The sequence below is a fragment of the Sitophilus oryzae genome, unplaced genomic scaffold (genome assembly GCF_002938485.1).
Source record: "Sitophilus oryzae breed Bouriz unplaced genomic scaffold, Soryzae_2.0 scaffold_1297_pilon_pilon, whole genome shotgun sequence".
NCBI classification, from domain to species: domain Eukaryota; kingdom Metazoa; phylum Arthropoda; class Insecta; order Coleoptera; family Curculionidae; genus Sitophilus; species Sitophilus oryzae.
In genome coordinates this window covers 7,572,528-7,595,897 of record NW_022145945.1, presented here as the reverse complement: position 1 = coordinate 7,595,897, position 23,370 = coordinate 7,572,528, and the positions used below count along the sequence as shown (strand labels likewise).

At 34.2% G+C, this 23,370-nt stretch overlaps 1 protein-coding gene across 1 annotated transcript in view; it reads right to left on the bottom strand.

Moving 5' to 3' along the window:
• Positions 1 to 1,890: 1,890 nt before the first annotated feature.
• Positions 1,891 to 23,370, bottom strand: part of LOC115874677 (UDP-glucuronosyltransferase 2B13-like) — a 44,204-nt gene continuing 22,724 nt past the window's right edge. The window contains exons 4-7 of the mRNA XM_030889896.1: positions 22,356 to 22,554; positions 11,323 to 11,545; positions 8,359 to 8,575; positions 1,891 to 2,247 (exon numbers count right to left, since the gene is read on the bottom strand). Coding sequence (XP_030745756.1) covers positions 1,965 to 2,247; positions 8,359 to 8,575; positions 11,323 to 11,545; positions 22,356 to 22,554 — 922 coding nt within the window. The 3' untranslated portion in view covers positions 1,891 to 1,964. The remainder of the gene's footprint in view (positions 2,248 to 8,358; positions 8,576 to 11,322; positions 11,546 to 22,355; positions 22,555 to 23,370) is intronic.

The following is a 23,370-nucleotide window of genomic DNA, read 5'->3' as shown; positions in this document are numbered from 1 at the left end:
AGTGATAAATATCGCGCAAACACCAAAAAACATTTGACTTAAAGCTAAGAAAATCATTATAACAAACTTGATACTGTACCTGATGGTGTACGAATATCCTCTGGCTGTGTGCTAGAAAGTAAATATTTATCGATATCGATAGGTTTGTAACTTCCGAATAACGGTCTAGATAAAACATCTAGCTCGTTTGCTAGCTCAGAATTAGAATTATTAGAGTTAAGCAACTCGTATTTTTATTTGAGAAAATTGTCAGATTTATTTCAAACCAATAATAATCAACGAGAATCTATACTAATATACATATAAAATCCCCTTAAGCGACTGACATACTGATTAATCACGATCCTGCTCAAACCACTCAACGTAAGAAGCTCAATTTCGGCATACGGGTTGATTCTAGGGTCAAGAGGTTCGATAAGAAGGGATTTTTCGAAATTCCAGTTCCAAGAGGGTGAAACCACCCCTCAAATATTACAATATTTTTATTTAAAAAAACGGTAAAGTTTCCGAAAAAACGCTTAAACACGTATATTTTATTTTGTTTTTTTACATATTTTAAGATTTTTTAAAAATGTATACAAGGTATTTCGAAAAATCTGGTCATTGATTAATCACGATCCTGCTTAAAGAGCTTGACGTAAAAAGCTGATTTTTGGAAAACAGATTGACTTTAGGGTGTAGTTGTTCGATAAGAAGGGATTTTTCGAAACTCGAATTCTAAGGTGGTGAAACTATCTCTTAAATATAAAAAAAAAAATATTTAAAAACCGGTAAGTTTTTCGGAAAAACTCTTAAATACGTATATTTTATTTTGTTGTTTTACATATTTTAAGATTTTTTATAAATTTATACAGGGTGTTTCATAAAATATGACCATTGAGTAAACACGATTCTGCTTAAACTGCTTGACGTTTAAAGCTGATTTTTGGCCAACGAATTGACTGTGGGGTGTAGAGGTTCGATTAGGAGGTGTTTCTCGAATATCAAATTCCAAGAGGGTGAAAACGCCCCTCAAATATTACAATATTTGTTATTTAAAAAACGGTAAGTCTTTCGGGAAAACGCTTTGACAAGCATAATTTATTTGGTTTTTTACATATTTTGAAATATTTAAAAAAATCATACAGGGTGTTTCAAAAAGTTGGGTAATTTCTTAACCACGATTCTGCTTAAACTGCTTGACGTAAAAAGTTTATTTTTAGCAAACGGATTTTTCGAAAGTGAAATTCCAACGAGATGAAATTACCCCTCAAATATTACCAAGTTATATAATAATATCGCCATATTGTTTTTTCTCATGCTGACATAAATGTGAGAAAATTTTATCCAGTTTGTATGTTAATGGAAATTCTTGCTTTGCTTTATCAACACCATTACAAATGATTAATTCCACGCGAACGAAGTCGCTGGTACACGTATAAATACGAATTGTTGGTTAGGTTCAAAATTCTCTTCTTAAATACATTTAAACGTTAGCTTTATTAGGCATTTGCATAAAAGTGTGTATTTTGGGTGGTATTCCACAAAATTTGCAGGCTATTGATGAAACAGAAAATGTACAGATTACAGAAATAAATTGAAAATAATAATATACAGCAATTATAAAGCAGCAAAAAATATTAAAACAACATTATATGTCACTTTTTTAAACATATGTCCTTCAAATCCTTCAATTTAATAGCTGTTAAATAAGAAGTTTCACTTCAAATACCTATGCTTTTTTAATTTCTTTTTTATTTTGTAGGTTTCTCTTTCAGCGGCTAAAGCCCCAGATTTTTTCAAGAAATACTAATATTTTTGATATCCTGACTAAGTAAAAAATCAACTGTCAGCACACAGTTTAAGAATAATTAAAACTTCAGAATAATTTTATAAATATATTTTTAACTAAATAACATGTTTTAGCTAATTCTAATTAATATCAATAAAAAACCGCTTATCACAAAATATGAAAATATCTAAAATCAGGAACTTTTTTCTTTGGTTTTGTTTCGAGTTAGTACCGACCTTAATACTACTTTCGAAATTCTAAAGAATAAATAACTAGAAATAAGACTAACTAAAGCTAGAAAAGCGATGACATCTATAAGGAAATATTGATAAAAAGGTAAATTAATAGCCGGAGACCGCATATGATCAGCTCCCTTATGTCTCGCCACGTGCTCTATCCAGTAGACCGCAGTGTCCATTGCAGGCAACGGTCTGTCTTTGAAACGGCTGGACAATGCCTTTGCATTCAGTTGATATCTGTAAACAAACTATTTTTAGAATCTTTGTTTAACAAAAATTTACTAACAATAAAAGATAGATATGCTATTAATTATTTCAATACGCAATGGATTGATATACAATACGATTGAAAAAAAACGGCGTGAAGGCGGCTGGGAACGAAAATCGATGATAATTTTGGCGAGGTCAGGCCCTAGACGTCATTATATTTTAATGACCAATCTCAAAGGGAACTACAGGAGAGGCGGCTGACACTTGCGCGAGACCAGCTTCCGCAAGTGGCACACAAGCTACCACTTCCTCTAGTAAGAGTCGGGAGTCTACCTCTGGACCCAATAAGCTACACAAGCTGCCGTTTTGTCTACCCGGCCTGGGTCAACCAGGCGGGCTAGACGATCCTTTGAGAGTAGTTCTGAGAGGAGCAGAAGCACGGAGATACCTCCGACTGCTCCATGAAGGACTTGCTCCAGAGGAAGCAAAAGCGAAAACACTCCTCCGAAAAGTGGAGAGTAATGAAACCAAGAAACAACCTGACTCATCTCCATCAAAGAGCAAGAGAGGGAGCGAGAACCTCTAATGAGGCACCTCTTCTCCGGCAGGGAGAGAAAAAAGGCAGCCTGGAAAGCCGTCCAACACCGGGTGTCAAGCAGGGACGTATCACCAGCTTTGCCGATATTGCTGGACAAGTGAAAATGGCGGTGCTGCCAAAGGATTTCCCAGAGGTTGCTTTGACCACTGACCAGCAAACGTCTCGAGAAGTGGGTATACTGGAGATCCTTATAGATTGTGTATCTCAAGAATCGGTGAATTGGTTGGTGGCAATCGCACCTAAGCTTAAAAATTGGCAGGGGCCGGAACTGGTTGCAGTGAAAGGAGAAAACATTCCTAAAGGGGCCATCACGGTTTTTTTTGCCGAGGAGCAAGGGGAAAGACACCACCTACGTGCTAAGCCTTTTATCCAGGGTCAGAACTTTAATGTAAAGGCATCGAGTTGGCGAGTCATCAACTCGAGGGAGGAGGGTCATGGTCAGGTCCTCACAATAGGAATTGACCTCAAATCCAAGGAGGCAATAGAGAAAGAGGGGCATATCCTCTATTATAGATACGGGACAAAACCGGTATCAGGTCTAAGGAGAGACTTAACTTAGATCTTAAGACGTGGAGAAAATGGAGACAGATCCTCCAGCCTCCACCCCACGGGTACCTCAGCCGGAGGCAAGCTACTCGACTGTGAAGGGCAAGGAGGGCCAAACTCCAACCGTGAAGGGGTGTGTACCCTCGGAGGAAGAACATCTGTTGTCAGAGAAGGATGGGAAATACCCTGTCCCTTCTACAACAGAGGTATGATGGGTTATAGACTGTGTATTGACTCAAGGAAGGGGGCACAATAGATCTTTAAGGTCGCAGTGATTAACCCCCCTCTCACTCATTCTACAGCCAGTTGGCCTTAATAAGGTTGTAATTTATTTTTAAATCGAGTAAAAATTATTTTTAAATGGTATACACTAAGATGCAAAAAAACGCAACGGAAACATTTTTGGTCAAGTTTGTTATAAAATGTTATTTTTTTTAATCTCGGCCGTATTTCCTTGATTTTTTTGTAATCTCTATATAAATATATCAACTTTAATTCGTAAACTCAGTTTATTATAAACCTTAGTATTTGTCTTATTATACAGGGTTAATTGAAAAGTTTTTTTTACCTTATCTTTAAAACACCCCAAAGGCATGTGTTGACATTAGTAAAAAAATCAAAATGCTCAAGAGACATGGTTCCGATCGAAAAATAAAGTTTTAGGAAAAGTTACTCAAGAAACTAATGCACAGGGTGTTTTAAAGTTAGGATAAAAACAACCCTTCAATTAATCTTGAATGATAAGCCAAATACTAAAGTTTATAAAAAAATTCACAGTCCTTTACAAAGATGCAACCGGGGGGGGGGGGTCATTGAAAATGATGAATAAAAACGTAAAAATATGATTAGTGTTAATATGAGTGTATTACATACATATGATTGAATAACGAACTTAACAAAAAACAACAGATTTAAAGATTCACTGAAAAAGTAGTAATGTTAACATTAAATAAAACATTATCAATAATAATTATGCGATCGCACCTATCCGTGAAACAAACAAGCAAAAAAACAAAATAACATACAAAACATCAGGTTAACATGATGACAGATCATGATCGATGACAGATAAAGAATTCTTACGGAAAGTTACACTTTAAGATATAATTTTTTAACTGTTAAAGGCAAACTCTATTTAAACACAAAACTTTTTAATACCTACTACTGTATCTAAAAGACTTTTTTTTAAATTACTAAATTTCTTAGCCACGCTTCTGTTTTTCTTGGCTGTTGTGCGTCACGTCAGAGATTAACAAGCCCACGTTTGCACCACAAGGCGATGCTGCAGACCACTAGGTAGACCGGTCGTAGAAATTTATGTTATACAACTTGTAGTCAATCTACACAAATATTATCAAAAGCTTTTTTTCTTTTAAAATATGTTCAGATTTTGTAAAAAGTATAAGTCAAAATCGCAAAACTTAAATTTGATATGAGTTTCTTAGTTTTTAACTAATATAGTGGCAAATTACAAAAATTCCTTTTCAATGAAAATTAGTCAGTTAAATAAAATAATTTAATAAATTACTAGCCTTTTCCCGCGACTACGTTCGCGTTCCACCTCGAATCGTTCATGCATTGATTTAAATGATTTTTTACTAATTTATAGAGAGCTAGTAGTGAGCATAGATGTTTTTTATTTTTCATCTTCTTTTTATTTATTAAGAGCACTAATACTCTCTTTATAGGTTATTTTTTATTCTTTGAAGGATAATTAAGGAAGATATATTTCGTTATGATGTCACTAAATAAACCCTTGTATAAAATTTTATACTGTCTGGTTTATAATGTTATAGTACTGCATTTTCGTACAGCAAACTTTCATTCCCTCTTCTACTCCCTAAGTGTATAAATTTCATAAATCTGCTTTATCTTTGTGCCAATTTTTATGTGTATAATCCAGAGGTCACCAACTTTTATATAAATTTTTACTAACTTTACCCATTTGGTTGATGAATTTCAAAATTTTCTTCTAATTCTTTTTGTAGGATTTCATTCTTCTAGACCAAATAGTAAGGAATTTTCATACAACAAACTGTTCCGACATAATTTTACTCTCTAAGAGGATGAACTTCCTAAAATCGCTTTGTGTAGCTAATTCACTAATGTCGTTTATACGAATCTTTGTGCTAATATTTATGTATCTATAGCTGGCGGTATGAACTCACTCCTAAAATATCTAAAAAACTTAATATATAATCTCACTGACACACCACTGACAATGACAAATAATTTATTTCTGGAGGTATTGTGTGGAGGTGTTTTTCAGGTATGTTTTAGTATTTAGTCGTTTTACACAAAGAAATAGCCATTAAGCACTAGAAAAATACTTCATAACAAATCTACACATATATACCTTTCATTTAAAAAAAGAATCATCAAGATTGGTGAAGCGGTTTCGGCGGGATGGATGCAACAAAAAAAACCTTTGAGCTTTTAATGTATGGATTTATTATATGTATGGATTTTATGTATGATGATTAATTATTTGTAGTATGTATGTATAATGATTAATTATTTTTCCAACATATTTTACTTTGCAAATTTTTATAAATATTCAGACTCGCCAATATCGTAGTCCACCGTCTCCAGCCTGTTTAGCCAAACGTAGGCCGATTCCTCTTCGGCGGCGCGCGGTGTCGTGACCCTGGCCACTTGTGTCTACAGTATGGTAAAGTGATTTGTATAAACTTTATTCAATAACGTATATTTTCCTCCATTTGTGATTTTTTAATTTTAAGCGAAAATTAAGTACCTATAATATTTTAGGAAAAAGAAACACTGTAATATTTAAAAGAATAAGAAGAAATTAGTCTTATTTTGAAAGAAAAATATAGAAAAAACTATTTCTATAGATAAAAGTCTTTATACTAACCAGAATCCGGTGACATATACGCGGTCTCACCGGAAACATTCCTTATTACTTCACATAACTTGAAGAATATCTACTTTTAATAATGAACACTTCAGAAATACACCAGAAAAAACATTTATTATTTGAGATTAAAACTCGAATGAAATTATAAATATTAGTTACCTATGTTTTTATAGCTTTTATAGGCCTGTTTAACGACTTAATAAGTTACCTAGCGAAAAAATCTGTGCGCGTACCTACCACTATTGTTACAGGTTAATTTTTTAAAGAAATATGATTCTTTAAATATAATTAGACTTTTTAACGACTTTTGAGTTACCTAGGAAAAAATCTGTGCACGTACCTACCACTATTGTTACAGGTTAATTCGCTAAACAAATGTGTTACATATTATTCGTGGTATTATATTGGAATCAGCTTGGCATTAGCGAGGCATTATATGAGAAATTTTTGTATTTGATTTCTATTTTTGGCATTACTTTGGCACTAGTATACAGACATTTGTCAGCGGTTTACTCCTTGTAAATAATCAATAAGTTTTTAGATAAAATTTGCTTTTTATGTCAAATCATTTCTATGAAAAATTACATTAGATTTTTATTAAAGACGCTGGGTAATTAAAACATTGACTAATAAAGCTTCTCCACTTTAAATAAGGGTCACGAAATATCCTCCTTGGAGTGTTTGGGTTAAGGGGTGTATAATAAATTAATCCTTGTTTTATAATAAAAACCATAAAACATTTATTTGTGAGTAAAATAATGCAATGGTTGGATATCTCTCCTTTATAATTAGGTGACTAAAAATACACTAATATACTTAGAAAAAAAAATTGTAATTATTTAGTAATTACGTCAATATTAATTAATTGACTTTCTAGTCTATTTTATTTTATGTACAAATATATTATTAAATTTTAATCTAAGCATTAAGTAATAAAACACTTTGTGCCCTCTTATATCGTAAGAGGTTACGAAATATACTCCTGGTTACACCCCTTACAGAAAACAGTGTAAGGGGTGCAAATAAATTGCATAATCACTGTTTTTATAATAAAAACTATAAAACATTTCTTATTTGTGAGATTAAAAAAAGAAAACAATGCATTGGTTAAAATAAGTACATTCAATACATGTATTGTGTTAGACATTTATATGGCCCAGTATATTTTTGTTTAACAAACCAATCAGGAGAAAATCCAAAACCTACCGTTATAGGAGGTATAAGATGATTAAACTTATATAATGACAACTACTTATCGGATAACAAATTAATAACTACTGTCAGCTACTGTCTAGGTAGAATATACCTAGAGTACCTACACCTACCTATGATGTAGGTAGATTAAAGCTTATTTTGACTTTACGTCTCACTTCGGTGTCACAAGCTGAATTTTTCAGGGATGGAAGTACAATACATGATATTGGGACCCTTATTCCGAAAGTAGTACAAAATTAGACCGGGTAAAAGGGCACTATCATCAAAAATCGATATATTAATACCACCGTATAGAGAAAGCAAATACTTATTTTTTGATCCAGTACACAATAAAGTCTTCGTAGGGAGTAATTTTTTATAATTATTTACAAAAAAACATTTCCATTAGCGCTTATGACCAAAAAAAACTTTAAATATGAGTAACTCATTTGAATCATGCGAAAATTTGGTTTAAAAATAGACTTTTTTTTAACATAACTTTCATTTAACGAAAAACGAAGGCCTAAATGAAAAAAAGAAACAATTTAAAAGTTTCGCTTATGTCTTGGCAAGGTATCAAAACAAACCCCATATTTTGCTTTTAAACTAATAAAGATATATCAATAAACAATTAGCGATGTAATGGTTTTTGCGCGCGCTGGCCGACTGCCGCCGCTGCGCCGAGATTTCCTATACCCTTGTATATATGACGTCATGGTGTGGCAAATGTAGCATTTTAATTCGATTTGGGCTCCCATATATAGGATAACAGAAACATTTTCAATGTTAAAAATTGATATTATGAATTAAATTTGATACATTTTTGAAAATAAGACTAAAATTAAAAAACCAAAAACCACTTTAAACTTGAAAAAAAATTCAAGTTGCGTTTTTTTGCATCTGTGTGTAAAAATATACTTACTCTGCACTGAGTACTGTTTGAAGTGCGTTGTAAACCTTTTCCTCAGTTACCTCTTGCAGGTAAAGTACAACTCCTCCTCCTACATTCTCTAAAGCTTTGGCATTGTTCAGTTGATCGCCGAATTGAGGCAATACGATTACAGGAACTCCGCACTGTATAGCTTCCGTTGTTCCTAATAGTCCGCCATGAGATATAAAAACTTTCACCTTCGGATTGCCTAGTAGAAGAAATAAATATTTAGAAATCATTAATTTTATTCAAACTAATAGATTTTAGCTATTTTTAATCAATGCAAATCAAGATTCTTTTGAATGTAGGAGATTCAATAGAAGGTTAGAGTCTGCAATAATTTTTTAATTAATTGTTTATTTTTAAAGTGACCGAAATTAACAATTTTGATAACAGGGCACTTTAAATAGCTAAGACATGAAAATAGAACTAATTTATAAAAAACAAAAAATATACTACTTTCAAAAAAATATATCCGGCAGTAGTGCGTCGGGCATCTGTAGCCCCTAGAATAAAAACTTGAGAATTTTTGTTTAAGAGCAAATTTAAAGTATGTATGTCCGGCCGAGATCGTAGCACAAGGGAACTATCGTGGCGGTCCTCACTGTACCATAGTCATCCCGTGCTACAGTTGCAGTCAAAACTGTGCGGCAGCGTAACCGTTACGTATCATCGGAGAAACAAAAAACGTCAATGCTTCACGTTTGCGGCGTGGAACGTCCGCACTCTACTGGACAAGATAAATTCAAATCGACCAGAGAACAGCACTGGTCTCACAGGAACTCTACCGACTAAATATAGATGTTGCTGCTCTTAGCGAAACCCGCTTCGCGGATGAGGGTAGTCTCACTGAGGAGCATTACACCTTCTTTTGGAAAGGTCACCCCGCAACACACAGGAGAATTCATGGCTTAGGCATTGCAATCAAAAACGAAATCGCCACCAAATTAACAGAAGTGCCTATCGGTGTCTCCGAACGTGTTATGAGGTACCCCATAAGACAAGGTACCCTAAGGTACCCCATATCAGACAATTCTTACGTCAACATCATTAGTGCCTACACTCCCACCCTAGACGCTAAAATTGAGGATAAGGATAAATTTTACCAAGCTCTACAAAATGCTCTCCAACGAATTCCAAAGCACGAACGAATCATTTTGCTGGATGACTTTAATGCTCATGTCGGTAGACAACAGGAAATATAGCCAGACGTATTGGGAAAACATGGAACGGGAAACGTAAATAGCAATGGTGAACGCTTATTAACAACATGCACAGAGTATAGTCTATGCATCACCAACACGTGGTTCATGTTGAAGGACAAGTTTAAAGGTACCTGTAAACATCCCAGATCAGGTCACTGGCATCAATTGGACCACGTAATCGTTCGAAGGACGCATCTAAAGATGTCAAACTTACAAAAGCCAGAATAGATGCCGAATGCGGCACTGACCGCTGAGGAAACTTTTTAATAATAATTTTCGCTGATACAGGCAGTATTATTTTATATGGCTCTGTCAACAGTAAAATACGAGAGAAAAATCATTGGGTTGCTTTGATAAAAATTTACTGTTTAAAATGCCATATGAAATATAAAACCACATAGTCTGCGAAACCGCTAATAATCTTGAAATACTATAAATACAAAAACTGTTCATTTTTTAATTTTTAAAAAAAAACGAAGACAACTTATTTTATATTTTAGAAAGTTTGGCGTAAAATTTGTATGATATACGATTACCGTATTTATAAAAAAGTAAGTAGAGGCTATCTACAGTAAATACCTAAATAAAAGATGTTATCGTGGAGACTATAATAAAAAAGAAGAATGAAATTATTGGGCAACTCACAGTAAGAGTTATAGTCCCCACGATAATATCTTTTTTTTATTGATTTCTCTGGGCCAAGGTGATAGGGGCGAGATATGTTGAAGTACCTCCGCAGCGGTTTTTTGGTAGTAACGCTTGCGAATTGCGAGCTACTGCTTAAGCAGGTTGCAAATGGTACCAAGTGTCTCGTTTGCTTCCCCTTTTTCTTTTTTCAGGATTGTTAGTTCATCGTTGCTGATTCCTCCCGTATTGATGAACCCGGAAGGCAGAAACACTAAGTGCCTACGGGTACTCGTATTTTAGCCATGTTTCGTGGCTAATCTTACTGTAGGTTGCCCAGTAATTTCATTCTTCGTAAATACCAAATATAGTTTTGATTTCAGGACAGTTCTTGTATTTTTTATAATTTTTTTAAGAAAGGCTGAAAAATATAAATTTTTGATTTATTTATTAATATCTCTGAAACTATCGAAATATAATTACTCATAACTTAGGATTGAATGATGTGCGAAAGGAAGCCAAAAATGCAATAATATACAAGGTGTTCCGTTTAAAAAAATTATCCTTATCCACTCACACTTTTACATCCTAGTACATACTTTAACTCTCCAAAAAAATCCTATATGGGTATTTCGCCACTGCAAGAAAATAATCTACAATATAAAATAGTTATTTTATGTAAACACTGCTTTGTTAATCCAACGGAAAATACTTGTTAGCAGTTAGGTTTACAGATATAAACAAATTTGCCTAACGAACAATAAATGTTTAACGTAAAAAAAATAACTCTTAAACTTTTTTTATTTTTCTTTGGAGAGATGAATCCGAATAGGTATAGACATTTTTTACATACTTTAAGTCTCCACTTAAACAAAATTCCCAAGTTTTTTATTTAAGGAGCTATACGGATGCCCGACGGACTATTTCAAAGACCTCAAAAGCCACTACCACAGCCGCGACTGAAGAACCATTTCAAATATATTTTTTTAAACGACAGTCCGCTATACACGACTGAATTTTTGGTATATTAGATGCAATCTGGATATATAAAATTAAATTCTCCTTCGACAAAGGCCACGCTGACGCGCATGCATTATTATCCGTGCCTAGCCTAGCCTAAACCTACACAGAATATCAAACTGCGGCATCCACTTGTATATCATTACATTGTCCGGCTTGTCTGGCATGGTGTCGTTCTCCCATTTCCACAGCACCCTTTGACGCAGCCGGGCGAACGCTCCCACAAACGCCTCCCTCCGCGCCGCCGGAAACGTGACACCTTTGATCATGGATCCCAGACTGAAGTAGATTACGCCGGCATCTGAATTATTTATCCAGCTTTCCAGGGCCTGCGAAAACCAAATAAGATGTTTTAGGTAATATTTCTACTTTTGTTTTACCAAAAACTTAAACATAATATTTTTTGGGGTTAAGAGTACCCTCACTTTTTTCTCAGGTACGATGACAGAAAAAAGCAGATGACGTCCCATACCAATCTATTTATTTTACTAAAAAAGTTTCTAATGTTTTTGAAGTTAACTATAGATGGGTTTAAATATAAATCCGTCATGCGTCGTCTCTTGTTGTTTTTAATCAGTTTTGTTGGTTTATTTAAAAAATGACAGATCATATTTCAATTTTATTGGTTTGAGGGAACGATGAACGACAAACGGACGCCGATGCGTATAAACTCGCCTTAAGATTTTTGAGGCTTGTCAAAGTCTTGCCAAATTATAGGTTATAATTTTGTGTCAACATATGTCAAATATCTGCGTTTTGGAAGATGATGCATTTTGATTCGTGTTATTATGTGTGTTTTGTGTCCTTTGAAGTCAAGTGGAGAAAAAATCGAGGGAAAATTAACTGTAGACCCAGAGCACAGTTTATGTAATACTCGCTGCGCAGGCAAAAAGTCTTATATACCAATAAAGTTACCATCAATAAAGTTTGTATACCATCTCGCCGTAGATAAGTGTATCTCGTATATGGTACAAGGATCGTACTAAACATATACTAAAAACTGGAGTAGCTGTAAAATATCGACATCACACGATAGGTAAATAATGGATTTTAGTACTGCAGAAAAACAATGTCAAAAGGTACCGGTTTAAAATAATTAAGATTAAAGTTAATTAATCAACCTTTAAGGTATAAAATTTGGTAAGTGGTTTGGTATTAATAAAATATATAGTTTGTTTTGTTTATGTTGTTTTATTTATTCCTGTGGAATATTACAAATTTGTATTTGAACATAAGTTATATTGATAAATATAATAATAAATGCGGAAAGTTTCTTGAAACTTGAAAGTAAGAAATAGTTATTTTTTTATATTTTTTTGGTATGTGGTTGTTCTTGTTTGTTTTGTATGAACACATAGGTACCGTTTTTTTTAATAAAATAACTCGATTACATTTTTTCATTTTTATTCAGATTTTTTTCACAATATTTTGAAGTAATCACTTATTGTGATCACTTATCAGTCAAATTTTAAATATATTAATTTCCTGCTATGCGCTCCAGTTTTACCATCTTATTTCTTGGTAAAATAAAATAAACTATTTTGTAAGGAAAATGACAGACACATCTATCACTGTCAAGGATCTTGTCGTTGGACAGACTATGGTGATGGGAAAAATAGTATTATTTCAATAATCGAATTATCAGGTGAATAACAGCCATTATATGCTAGTAGAATACTATACTTTATCCAAGACTATCAAAAAAATTTAGTTAATATTAATATAAGTTTTTATTTTTAATGTCAAAAAATATTGAAATTTTCTTTAACTAGGTAGCTAACTAATTTAGCTTTAACTAATTAAAACAAAAATTATTTATTTACATTAACGGTAATGTTTGTGTTCACACAATGTGAGTTTGGATCGAGATATCCTTGGAAGCGGTGAATAATGAAACCATTATTCACTAGTGAATAATGAATATTATTATTATTTTATAATAATTTTCTCGTGTTGTGTTTATCATGTTTTCTCAATGTGTTTCTCATGTATAATAATCAAATTATAGACGAGTCGTGGATAAAAGTATTTTAGCAAACTAAATATTTATAAAATACTAAGATACTAAAAAAATGTTTTTTTTTCATCTATCTATCTCTATCTATTCAGCCTCTTCGGTCCATCGTTGGATATAGGCCTCCCCCAATCTCTTCCACTCTTCCCTCTCTGTCACCGTGATCATCCATCTTGTGCCTGTATGTTTCCTCAGATCGTCCGCCCATCTCATCTGAGGTCTTTCTCTACTTCTTCTATTCTCCCAGGGCCTCCAGTTCACGATGCATTTGTTCCATCGATCATCCTTTTGTCTAACATTGTGACCGGCAAACTTCCATTTCAGTTTTGCTATTTCACTTCTAACATCCCTTACTTTAGTTTTTCCTCTGATCCACTCATTCCTTTTTCTATCTGCCAGCCTTACATGTAGCATTTGTCTTTCCATAGATCTTTGAGATTTTGTTACCTTATCCATATTTGATTTTGTCAATGTCCAGGTCTGGGATCCGTAAGTAAGTACAGGGAGTACACATTGATTATATACTTTGGTTTTGAGGTACTGTGGATATCTTTTGTTTTTTAATATGTAACTTAATTTTCCAAATGCTGCCCAGGCCAGTCTTACTCGTCTCTTTATTTCAGCTGTTTGGTTTTCTTTTTTCAGTTTAATCATTTGTCCCAGATATATATACTCTTCAACTTGTTCCATTTTTTCTTGGTTTATTCTGGTTGTTATATGTTTTCATCGGTGTTTGTTATGACTTTAGTTTTAGTGTAGTTCATATTTAGGCCTATTCTTCTAGCTGCTGTATCCAGCTCTTCCAGCATTTCTACCAGTTCTTCTTTCTTTTCTGCTATTAAGGCGATACCATCCGCATATCTTAGGTGATTCAAGTATTGTCCACATATTTTGATGCCTTTTTCTTCACGGTTTAAATTTTTGAGAACGTCTTCTAATGCCTGATTAAAGAGTTTAGGGGATATTGTGTCGCCCTGTCTGACACCTCTTCCTATGCGACTTGGCTTTGCTCCTTCGTGGATTTTAATTGTTGTTGTTGCTTCGCTATATATGTTGGCTATTAAGTCTGCGTATCTGTAGTCTATCCTGCTATTTATTAAGGAAGTTTTTATTGCCCAGTGCTCAATACTATCAAAAGCCTTTTCAAAATCTACAAATGCAATATATAGTGGGATGTTGTATTCATTGGCTCGTTCTATTAGTATTTTCATAGTTAATAAGTGGTCAAACGTACTGTATCCTTTTTTGAAGCCTGCTTGTTCTTTTGCTTGGTATCCGTCAAATTTTGTTGTTAGTCTATCGGTTAATATTTTCTTGAGAAGCTTATAAATTACGTTAAGGAGTGTCATAGGACGATAGTTTTTTAGATCTGCCCTATCACCTTTTTTATGTAGGATGATGGTTATGGATTCCTTCCAGTCCTTTGGGATTATCTTTTCTATGAGGATTTTATTCAGGAGAATATAAAGAGTATTAACTACAGCTTTTCCACCGTACTTTAGCATTTCTGTTGTTATTCCGTCTTTTCCAGGTGATTTGTTGTTTTTTATTTTCTTCAATGCCCTCTTTATTTCCGATTTGCTTATTTCAGGTTGTAGTTCTGAGTTTACGTTTCTTATTTTTGTTTGGAGTTTCTTACGGTGTCTACCGGCGGTTCCCGTTTTGTTTCGTATAGTTCTGTATAGAACATCTCTGTGATTTTTATAATGTCATCTTTAATGTTAGTTTCTATGCCGTTCCTGTCCTTTATTTCATTTATTTCGAATCTACCTAGAATGGGTTTTAGACATTTCATACTTTTGTTATTTTCTATTAATCTCTCAATTTGTATTTCTTGGTTTTTTCTTTTATTTTCTTTTATCATTTTTCTTATGGTTTTATTTAACTCTGTGTATTCCATCATTGTCCTTTTTCCTTCTTTGTTCAGGTTACGCCTTTTATCCATGAGATTTTTTATATCTTCTGAGATGTAATTTTCTTTCTTTTTGCCCTTTTGTGCGACTTCTTTTCCTACTTTTTTCATCGCTCTTGTCAGTGTATCGTTTATTTCATCTACAGTTCCATTTTCACTTCTTAAGGTTTGTTCTAACTGTTCCTTTAGCATTTCTTTATAAGTGGTTTTATTCTCTGCAAGTTTATTCATGTCCGGTTGTTCGTGGTTGCTATTAATTTTCTTTTTCATTTCGAAATTACTATCAATAGATATTTTTGCTCTGACCATCCTGTGATCAGTGCCTGTTGCAAAGTTGTTTAGGACTGTTATATCCCTAACGATCTTTTTCTGAGTAGTTAGTGTATAATCAATTTCGTTTCTCGTTGCTCCATTAGGGCTAAGCCATGTCCACTTTCGTTGCGGTTTCTTCTTATAGAATGAGTTCATTGCGTCTAGGTGTTTTTCTCTAGGTAATTCATTAAGGCTGTGCCTCTATCATTCCTATCTCCATATCCAAAATACCCTATTTTAGTTTCTTCTATGTGAATTTTTTTTCACCTAATTTGGCATTGAAATCTCCCATTACTAACATAAGGCGAGTTTTATGTTCTTCCATAGCCTTTGAAATATCTTCATAGAATAAATCGATTTTTTTTCCATAGCAACTGTAAATTGCTTTATATCTATCAAAAATAGTAGATAAAATAGTACTTTAACCGCAAGGGTAGATTAAATGATACTTTAACAGCGAGGATAGGTTAAAAACTTTATTTCTTCTCGCACGTTTTTTAATTGCTTCCATTTTTGAAAATTTTTGTATTCCTTTTCATAAGTTATTCAGGATTTAAGTGAAAGTAGTTTGGATATGGCGTTTGTCGCCTCAGCCTGAATAACTGTTGGTAATTTACTTATTTCCTTTGGAGCCATTTCTGGCTCCAATTCAATCAGCAATCGACACGAAAGAGAATTAAAAAATATTGACTCAAAACTGACAACTAAAGAAACAGCTTTATTTATTTGTCAAATTACACAGAAACCAACGCCAACCCAGCACAATATTTTTTCTACTCGTAATAAATTCCTTGAAATAATAATTTCTGAATATTTCTTAAAACGTAACTCGCTATGGAAAAAAATATTGTTTTATACACGACGATAAAATTGCATCATCATTATCGTCTCTCCAAATTAATTCACGAGCGATGAGAATCGTCGAATCTTTCCGGTCGACGATGAAATACCATTTTATCGTCTTGTATAAAAAATAACTATAAATACAAGATACAAAATTAAATAAAAAAAAATCAAAATTAGATAAATATTTTATTTCATAATATTAATAATTGGTCGTTCCGCTTTTAAACACGTGATCAAGAAATATTTTTATATTTATATACTTTTAGAATATACACAAAAAAGAACGTATAAAAAACTCCTACAAATTTCGGCTTTTCTCGTATAAAGCCGGCAGGAAATTAACGAACACGTGAAATTTAATAACCAAACTTCCGTATTTACCAACGGCCTACGTATTTATTCTGTCCTCACTACCCCTGTATTAATAACGGCATTCAAAAAGTTTATATTTAATTTCGGGAGGTAAATAATTTAGCAGCGTAACAGAAATTTATTTTTTATTTCGAAAAATATATAAGCTACCATGGATACTGAATATTTAATTAGATGTCAGCAGCTTTAAGTTTATTAAAAAGTTTCAGTTGGGTTATGGCCTGGAGAGAGTAACGAAACTAAATGAGGATCTGGTATATTTTGTCCTATTTTTTCTCTTTCAAACAGAATTTGTTATAATTACACTCACCGGCACGTAAAACGGGCACCTTAAAATTTTCATGTAATTTAAAATTTTATACACTGTTTCAATTTTAAAACTTTTCACCCTTAATATCTTTCTTGCAGTTAAAAATATGAAAAATCGGAAAGACACATTTTATTTGTGAGGGGGACACTTTAAATGAATATTTTTAGATTCTTTCTTTCAACCCCCTTGGAGGGGTAGATGTCACCCTTACAATCGTAACTGGGAAAGCGTATCAAGGGGCACATTGTTTTAAAGGGCATTTCATTCTCTTTTCAGTGGTATCCTACTTTGTTGCTTTTTGATGAGGTTTCCGAATAATCACGTTTCAAAGTTGCAGAAAAAATTAAACATGCCTGCATTGAGATTTTGGTTTTCAGGCTAGTGTTTTAGAATTTAGAATTTAGAATGAGTGGGAGGGGGGTTAATCACTTCGACCTTACAGATCCATTGTGTCCCCCTTTCTTGAATCATAACTCATCACACAGTCCCAGGGCTTTGACAAAAGCCAGTATCTGGGACGGTTTTATAGAGGGTAGTTCTCCATCTCCAATATCAGTCGTACCAAAATTCATGGCACGAATGGTTGTCGTCTCGGCGCACTCAGTGATGAGGTGTACTGGTGTTTCCCCATCTTCCCCACAGACTCTGCATTTGCCGTTTCTTCTTAGTTTCAATCTACTGAGGTGTTCATTGAGGAGACAGTGTCCTGTTAAAAACCCCGTGACAATCCGAAGAATGTTCTTACTCAGACCCAGGAAGATCTATGATTTTTCTTGATCATAAGCCCTCAGAAACTTCTTCGAGTGTCTTAGACCATTGCAAGATTTCCAATCCAGGTTGCGGATGGAATCTTCCTAGTTCTTGAGTTCCGCCTTGAGTTGGTTACCACTTGGAAAGCAGAACGGTTCTGGTCCAGTTAGTGGAGTGTTCGCTCCTTTCCTAGCTAGATTATTTGCATTTTCATTGCCTTCTATTCCTTGGTCAGCAGGCACCCAGTGTAGGAGGACTTTGTTTTCTTTGCCTAATTTATTCAGCTTCTCTATGCATTCTTTGACCAATTTCGAATTGATTGATACTGAGTTGATCGCCTTTAACGCTGCTTGACTATCAGATAAGATGGCTATTTCTTGTTTCCGATAGTTCCTATCTAAGATAAGTTGTACGCATCTCTCGATAGCGTAGATTTCTGCCTGTAGGATACTAGGGTAAGTGCCCATTGGTTCGGAGTAATTAGCTCTCGGCCCAAACACTCCGATCCCTGTTCCCGTATTGGTTTGGAAGCATCAGTATACCAAGTTATGGTATGGTCTTTTAACTGCTGGGCAAGCGTTTCGCTCTTCCAATCCTTCTTATTGCTCAATACTACATTGACATGTTTGTCAAAGTTGTACGTTCTTGGCATATCGTCCACTGGGAGTTGCAGGAGTGGTATTTCCTTTTTGAGGGTGTTCCAAGCCCCTGATCTGACAATTCTCCCAGTACTAATTCCGTTAGTGACCATTCTAATCATTGTCGCATTGGCATATCTACCAATGACAATGTGCAGTGGTGTTAGATCTAGAATGACCTCCATTGCTGCTGTTGGACAGGTTCTCATGGCTCCTGTGATGCAAACACATGCTAGTCTCTGGACTTTGCATAGGTTTAGCCTTGCCGTCCGTTGCTCTAGTTTTGTGTACCAGGCAACTGCTCCATAAGTAATCATGGGTCTTACTATCATGGTATACATCCAGCGCAAAATGTTAGGGGAGCAGCCCCATCTACTTCCGGCCAGTCTTCTGCATATCATGAGAGCCTTTATGGCTTTGCTGGTAGTGTTCTTAATATGCCTGTTCCACAGGAGTTTACTGTCCAGGGTTATTCCCAGGTATTTAACTTCCTGTGTCGGCAGTATTTCCTTTCCATCTAGTTGGATTCTTCTCAAGTTTTTCAGACTTCGCCTTCTGGTGAATGGCACTATCGCGGTTTTGTCTGAGTTGATACTCAGCCCGACAGTCCTACAGGCTAGTGTTTACACAAAAAATTATTGCAATTGATCTCCTTTTAGTACAAAAGATTAGAAGATTAGGTTACACCGCTTACTCTTACATCTCAGTATATTAGTATTTGATAGTTTGAGAGGGAACATCTTATAAGTTGTTCAAAATTTTGTCCACTTTCCTGCAAAAAATAATAAAGTCTGTTTTCAAATTCCTCCCTAACATTTCGAAAATCTTCACAGGGAATTGACCGGTATTCTGCTATAATTCGCCTTTTATGATCATCACTATCAGTAGGTTGTGTTTTATAAACAATGGATTTAAGATGGCCCCAAAGAAAGAAGTCAATGAGTGTTAAATCCGGTGATCTTGGTGGCTATTCTATTAGTCCCCTTCTGCCAATTCATGTACCCGGAAATTTTTCGTTTAACCACTGTCGGATCTTACCCCTAATCTTCTAATCATTTGTACTACAAGGAGGCCCATTGCAATATTTTTTGTGTAAACACTAGTCTGAAAACCAAAATCTCAATGCAGGCATGTTTAATTGATTCTACAACTTTGAAAGGCGGAAACCTCTGGATAAAAAGCAACAAAGTAAGGCAACAAAGGAAATCATTGAAAAGAGAATTAAACGCCCTTTAAAACGATGTGCCACTTGACTCCCATTCCCATTTAAGATAGGGAGTTGAAAGAAAAAGGTTAAAAATATTCATTTAAAGTGTCCCTCTTACAAATAAAATTGACGGGTCTTTCCGATTTTTCATATTTTTAACTGCAAGAAAGATATTAAGGGTGGGAAGTTTTAAAATTAACACAGTGTATATTGTCACAATTACTTGTAAACATCGATAAATGTCTCTAAAATACGACAGTCAAAAGCCCAATATGTTACTGCTAGAATTTCGTAATAAATGGATAGATTACTGGATTTCCGACTTTACTATAAATTATACTACTAATTAATTCCATATATACCAGGGTTTTCAGAAAAGATAGGAAAACAATTCAATGTTTAAAACACAAAATACACTTAGATCCTTTTTGGCCCCCACAAAACTGACATACAGTTAATAAAGAAAAAAAATTTGATCATAATCTATGTGATTTTTTCGAAAGCGTAGAGCTGCCATCGCAACATTGAAAAATATTTTAAGCAAAATTTACAACAAACCTATCCAAATTTACAGATTTTCTGTAAATTTACACTTTTTCTTTGAATTTCTGCGTTAGTGGCAACAGTGGCGCGTTATTCTACGAGTAGGTAGTTCCCATCCAATTCCGTTCTACGTCAATTTATTCACAAAAGTCTTCACTAGTAAAGACAGAATTAGGGAACCACTGCGGCAATTATTTGAAGGATTGAAGACATGCGGACTAGGGAATGCAATCCCGCAAATGCTGGACCCCGAAAATGCGGTATCGCTCTGAGATTCCGCGGGATCAAAGTTGCGGGATTTACCGTGCGGGATCCGCGGGATCGACACATTACTACTGGGTAACCGAATCTATGAACCGAATCGATCTCGATTAAGGTCAAACCGCTTCGTTCCGGGCCGAAGCGTCAACGCTCGGAACCCGGGGGATTCCCCTTACGGTTTGGCCATTAAAAATAAGTGAAACAAACAGGTTAGTTGTTAGATTTCTTTCTGGGGTATGTGCGTAAGTGAAGAAAAGCGTTTAACTAGTACTTGTGGGCAATTTCGTCAAATAAACTGCCGGACATAATTATCGGGACAAGCAAAATTTTAGGGTAAATTTAAAATTGAATATCTCTTGAACTAAAAAAGACGTTGGGATGCGGTTTGGACCAGGATTTAGATGCATCTATTGTAATTAAGACGCTATGTGGTTTTCGAAAATATATTTACCGAATTCTCGTATACAGGCGTTTTATGAGAGTGTGAAAATTTGGTCAAGAATCTTTTTTACCACAGATTTACAATTTTTAAAAAATCGAAATTTTTACCAAGTACGACTAATCTGTATTGAAATTAGAAAAAACAATTTGATCGTTTTTTTATTTTTTTTTAAGGAAAATACGACGTTTCGAAAAATATGCATTTTTAGGCATATGTATGGCCCTAAATGGTACAGAAAGCTTTGTACATTCTGCATATGCCAAAAAATTATTGATATAGAGTGTATCAGTAAAAGCAGATAATTAACACAAGTTTAAAAAAACTTAGATATCTGAATAATATTTTTATTTATAAAATAAGTAGATAAATTATAATAAAATTTAAGTTTATTTAATATTAAATATATTTTTTGAACACCCTGTATACATCGGTTCAAATTTCTGTACAGCTAGTTTAAGATACACGCTATATCAATGTTGTGGGCCTATGCAAAATGTACAATGCCTTTTGTGCCATTTAGGACCAAATGTATGACTATTGTTTACAGTTCCGCAATTTTGCGGATCCGCGGGATTGATTGCTTTAATCCCGCGGGTTTGCGGGATTGAGATTTTGGTGCGGGATTTCATTCCCTAATGCGGACTATATGAAAATTAAATTATATATTTTGTTCTGAAACCACATTGTCTTCAAAAATACTTGAAGAATTATTCCTCATCGTCTATACCGAACCTGGGTCTAACACACGTAGTACAGAAAATCGGGTGATCTCTTATTTTAGGGATTATGTATTGGATTTCGAATGTGTGTGATATAATAGTATGGCATTTTTTTGTTTAATATGTTTTCCAATATGCTTTTAATCGATCCGGAAAGTATTGTCACCCTTTCCGATGCATTAGTGTTTGCAACATGATCTGATTGTCCTCCAGCTCTGGGATGACGTAAACTCTCCTCTGCAAATGACGTAAACTTAGGACATAACCATCCTCTAGCAGACATATCAAAATTTCTTTGTAACTTAATCCGATTTGAAAGTAGGTTTTAATGTATTTGTCCATAATCTCTGATGAATATCTGTACTACGTAGGCACAATATAGTCTGTGAAACGAATAACTTTGAATTTGACAGTTTCCGCGGGCTTTTCTAGTGTTAATTTTATTAGGTTAGCAACTTGCGGCCATGCTAACGCAATGCCGTCTCTAATAGAACAGCCTCGGAGCGAGATTTATGACGTCACGCTAACATAATTATTCCTTATATTTGACTATGGCTGAAATCCATTGTTACCGTTTAACGGTCGTTTAAGTACAGCCAAATTATATTTCAATGTTACGATGGCAGCTTTACGTTTTCGTAGATTCGTCAAACATATAAATCTAAAATCATGGCACACCGTGATCGAAAAGTCAAACAAATCTGACAGACAGTGCACTCGATGACTTTTCGTCTTTAACGTATGAAAATAAAAATATTAGGTATATGACTCCTTTCTTAATTTTTATATTTAATAAGTGTAGTCTATAGGTACCTCAGGAAGTTTCTTTGGCTGCTTGTTGTGCAAATGTATGCCTCCAACTTCAATAATACTGGGTGTGAGTAGTCTGGCACCATGAAGTGTATGATGAGTATTAACCAGCAACAAACTTGCATCGTGAGGGTCTGCAGCTGGCTCTCCAATATATTTCTCTGAGTATTGATTTCCAGGTTTTGACATTCCGATATTGTACCTAAAAAAATAACTTTGATATACACAGAAAAAAACAATAACGTATTTTCAACAATAGTTTTATTATTGAGAGCAAACCCATTCATACAAACATAGAGCAGTTAGCAGAACTATTATAAACATTTTAGTTTAAATATAGACATATTAGTTAACGCGCAATCTGCAAAATATGTAATATCATTGTTGCAAGTAGAGATGCTCTTTTTCTATCAAAACGTTGCTTACATTACAACGATTAGACATATAGTTTAGCACATTTTACCTTGGGACGAATCAATTATTTAATAGTTATTTTTTATACAAGACGATAAAATTGTATTTTATCGTAGACCGAAAAGATTAATTCACGAGCGATGAAATCGCGAGTGAATTAATTTCGGGAGACGATAATGCAATTTTATCGTCGTGTATAAAACAATATATTTTTTTCCATAGTTACGTTTTAAAAAATACTCAGAAATTATTATTTCAAGGAATTTATTACAAGTAGAAAAAATATTGTGCTAGGTTGGAGTTGGTTTCTATGTAATTTGACATATAAATAAAGCTGTCTATTTAGTTGTCAGTTTTGAGTCAATATTTTTTAATTCTCTTTCGTGTCGATTGCTGATTGAATTGGAGCCAGAAATGACTCAAAACGAAATAAGTAAATTACCGACAGATATTCAGGCTGAGGGGATAAACGCCATATATAAACTACTTCCATTTAAATCCCGAATAACTTATGAAAAGGAATAAAAAAAATTTGTTCAATAATATGCCATTGTTCGCCCAACGCTTGTATTGTTTATACGACTATGCTATACTTGGTTGTGCT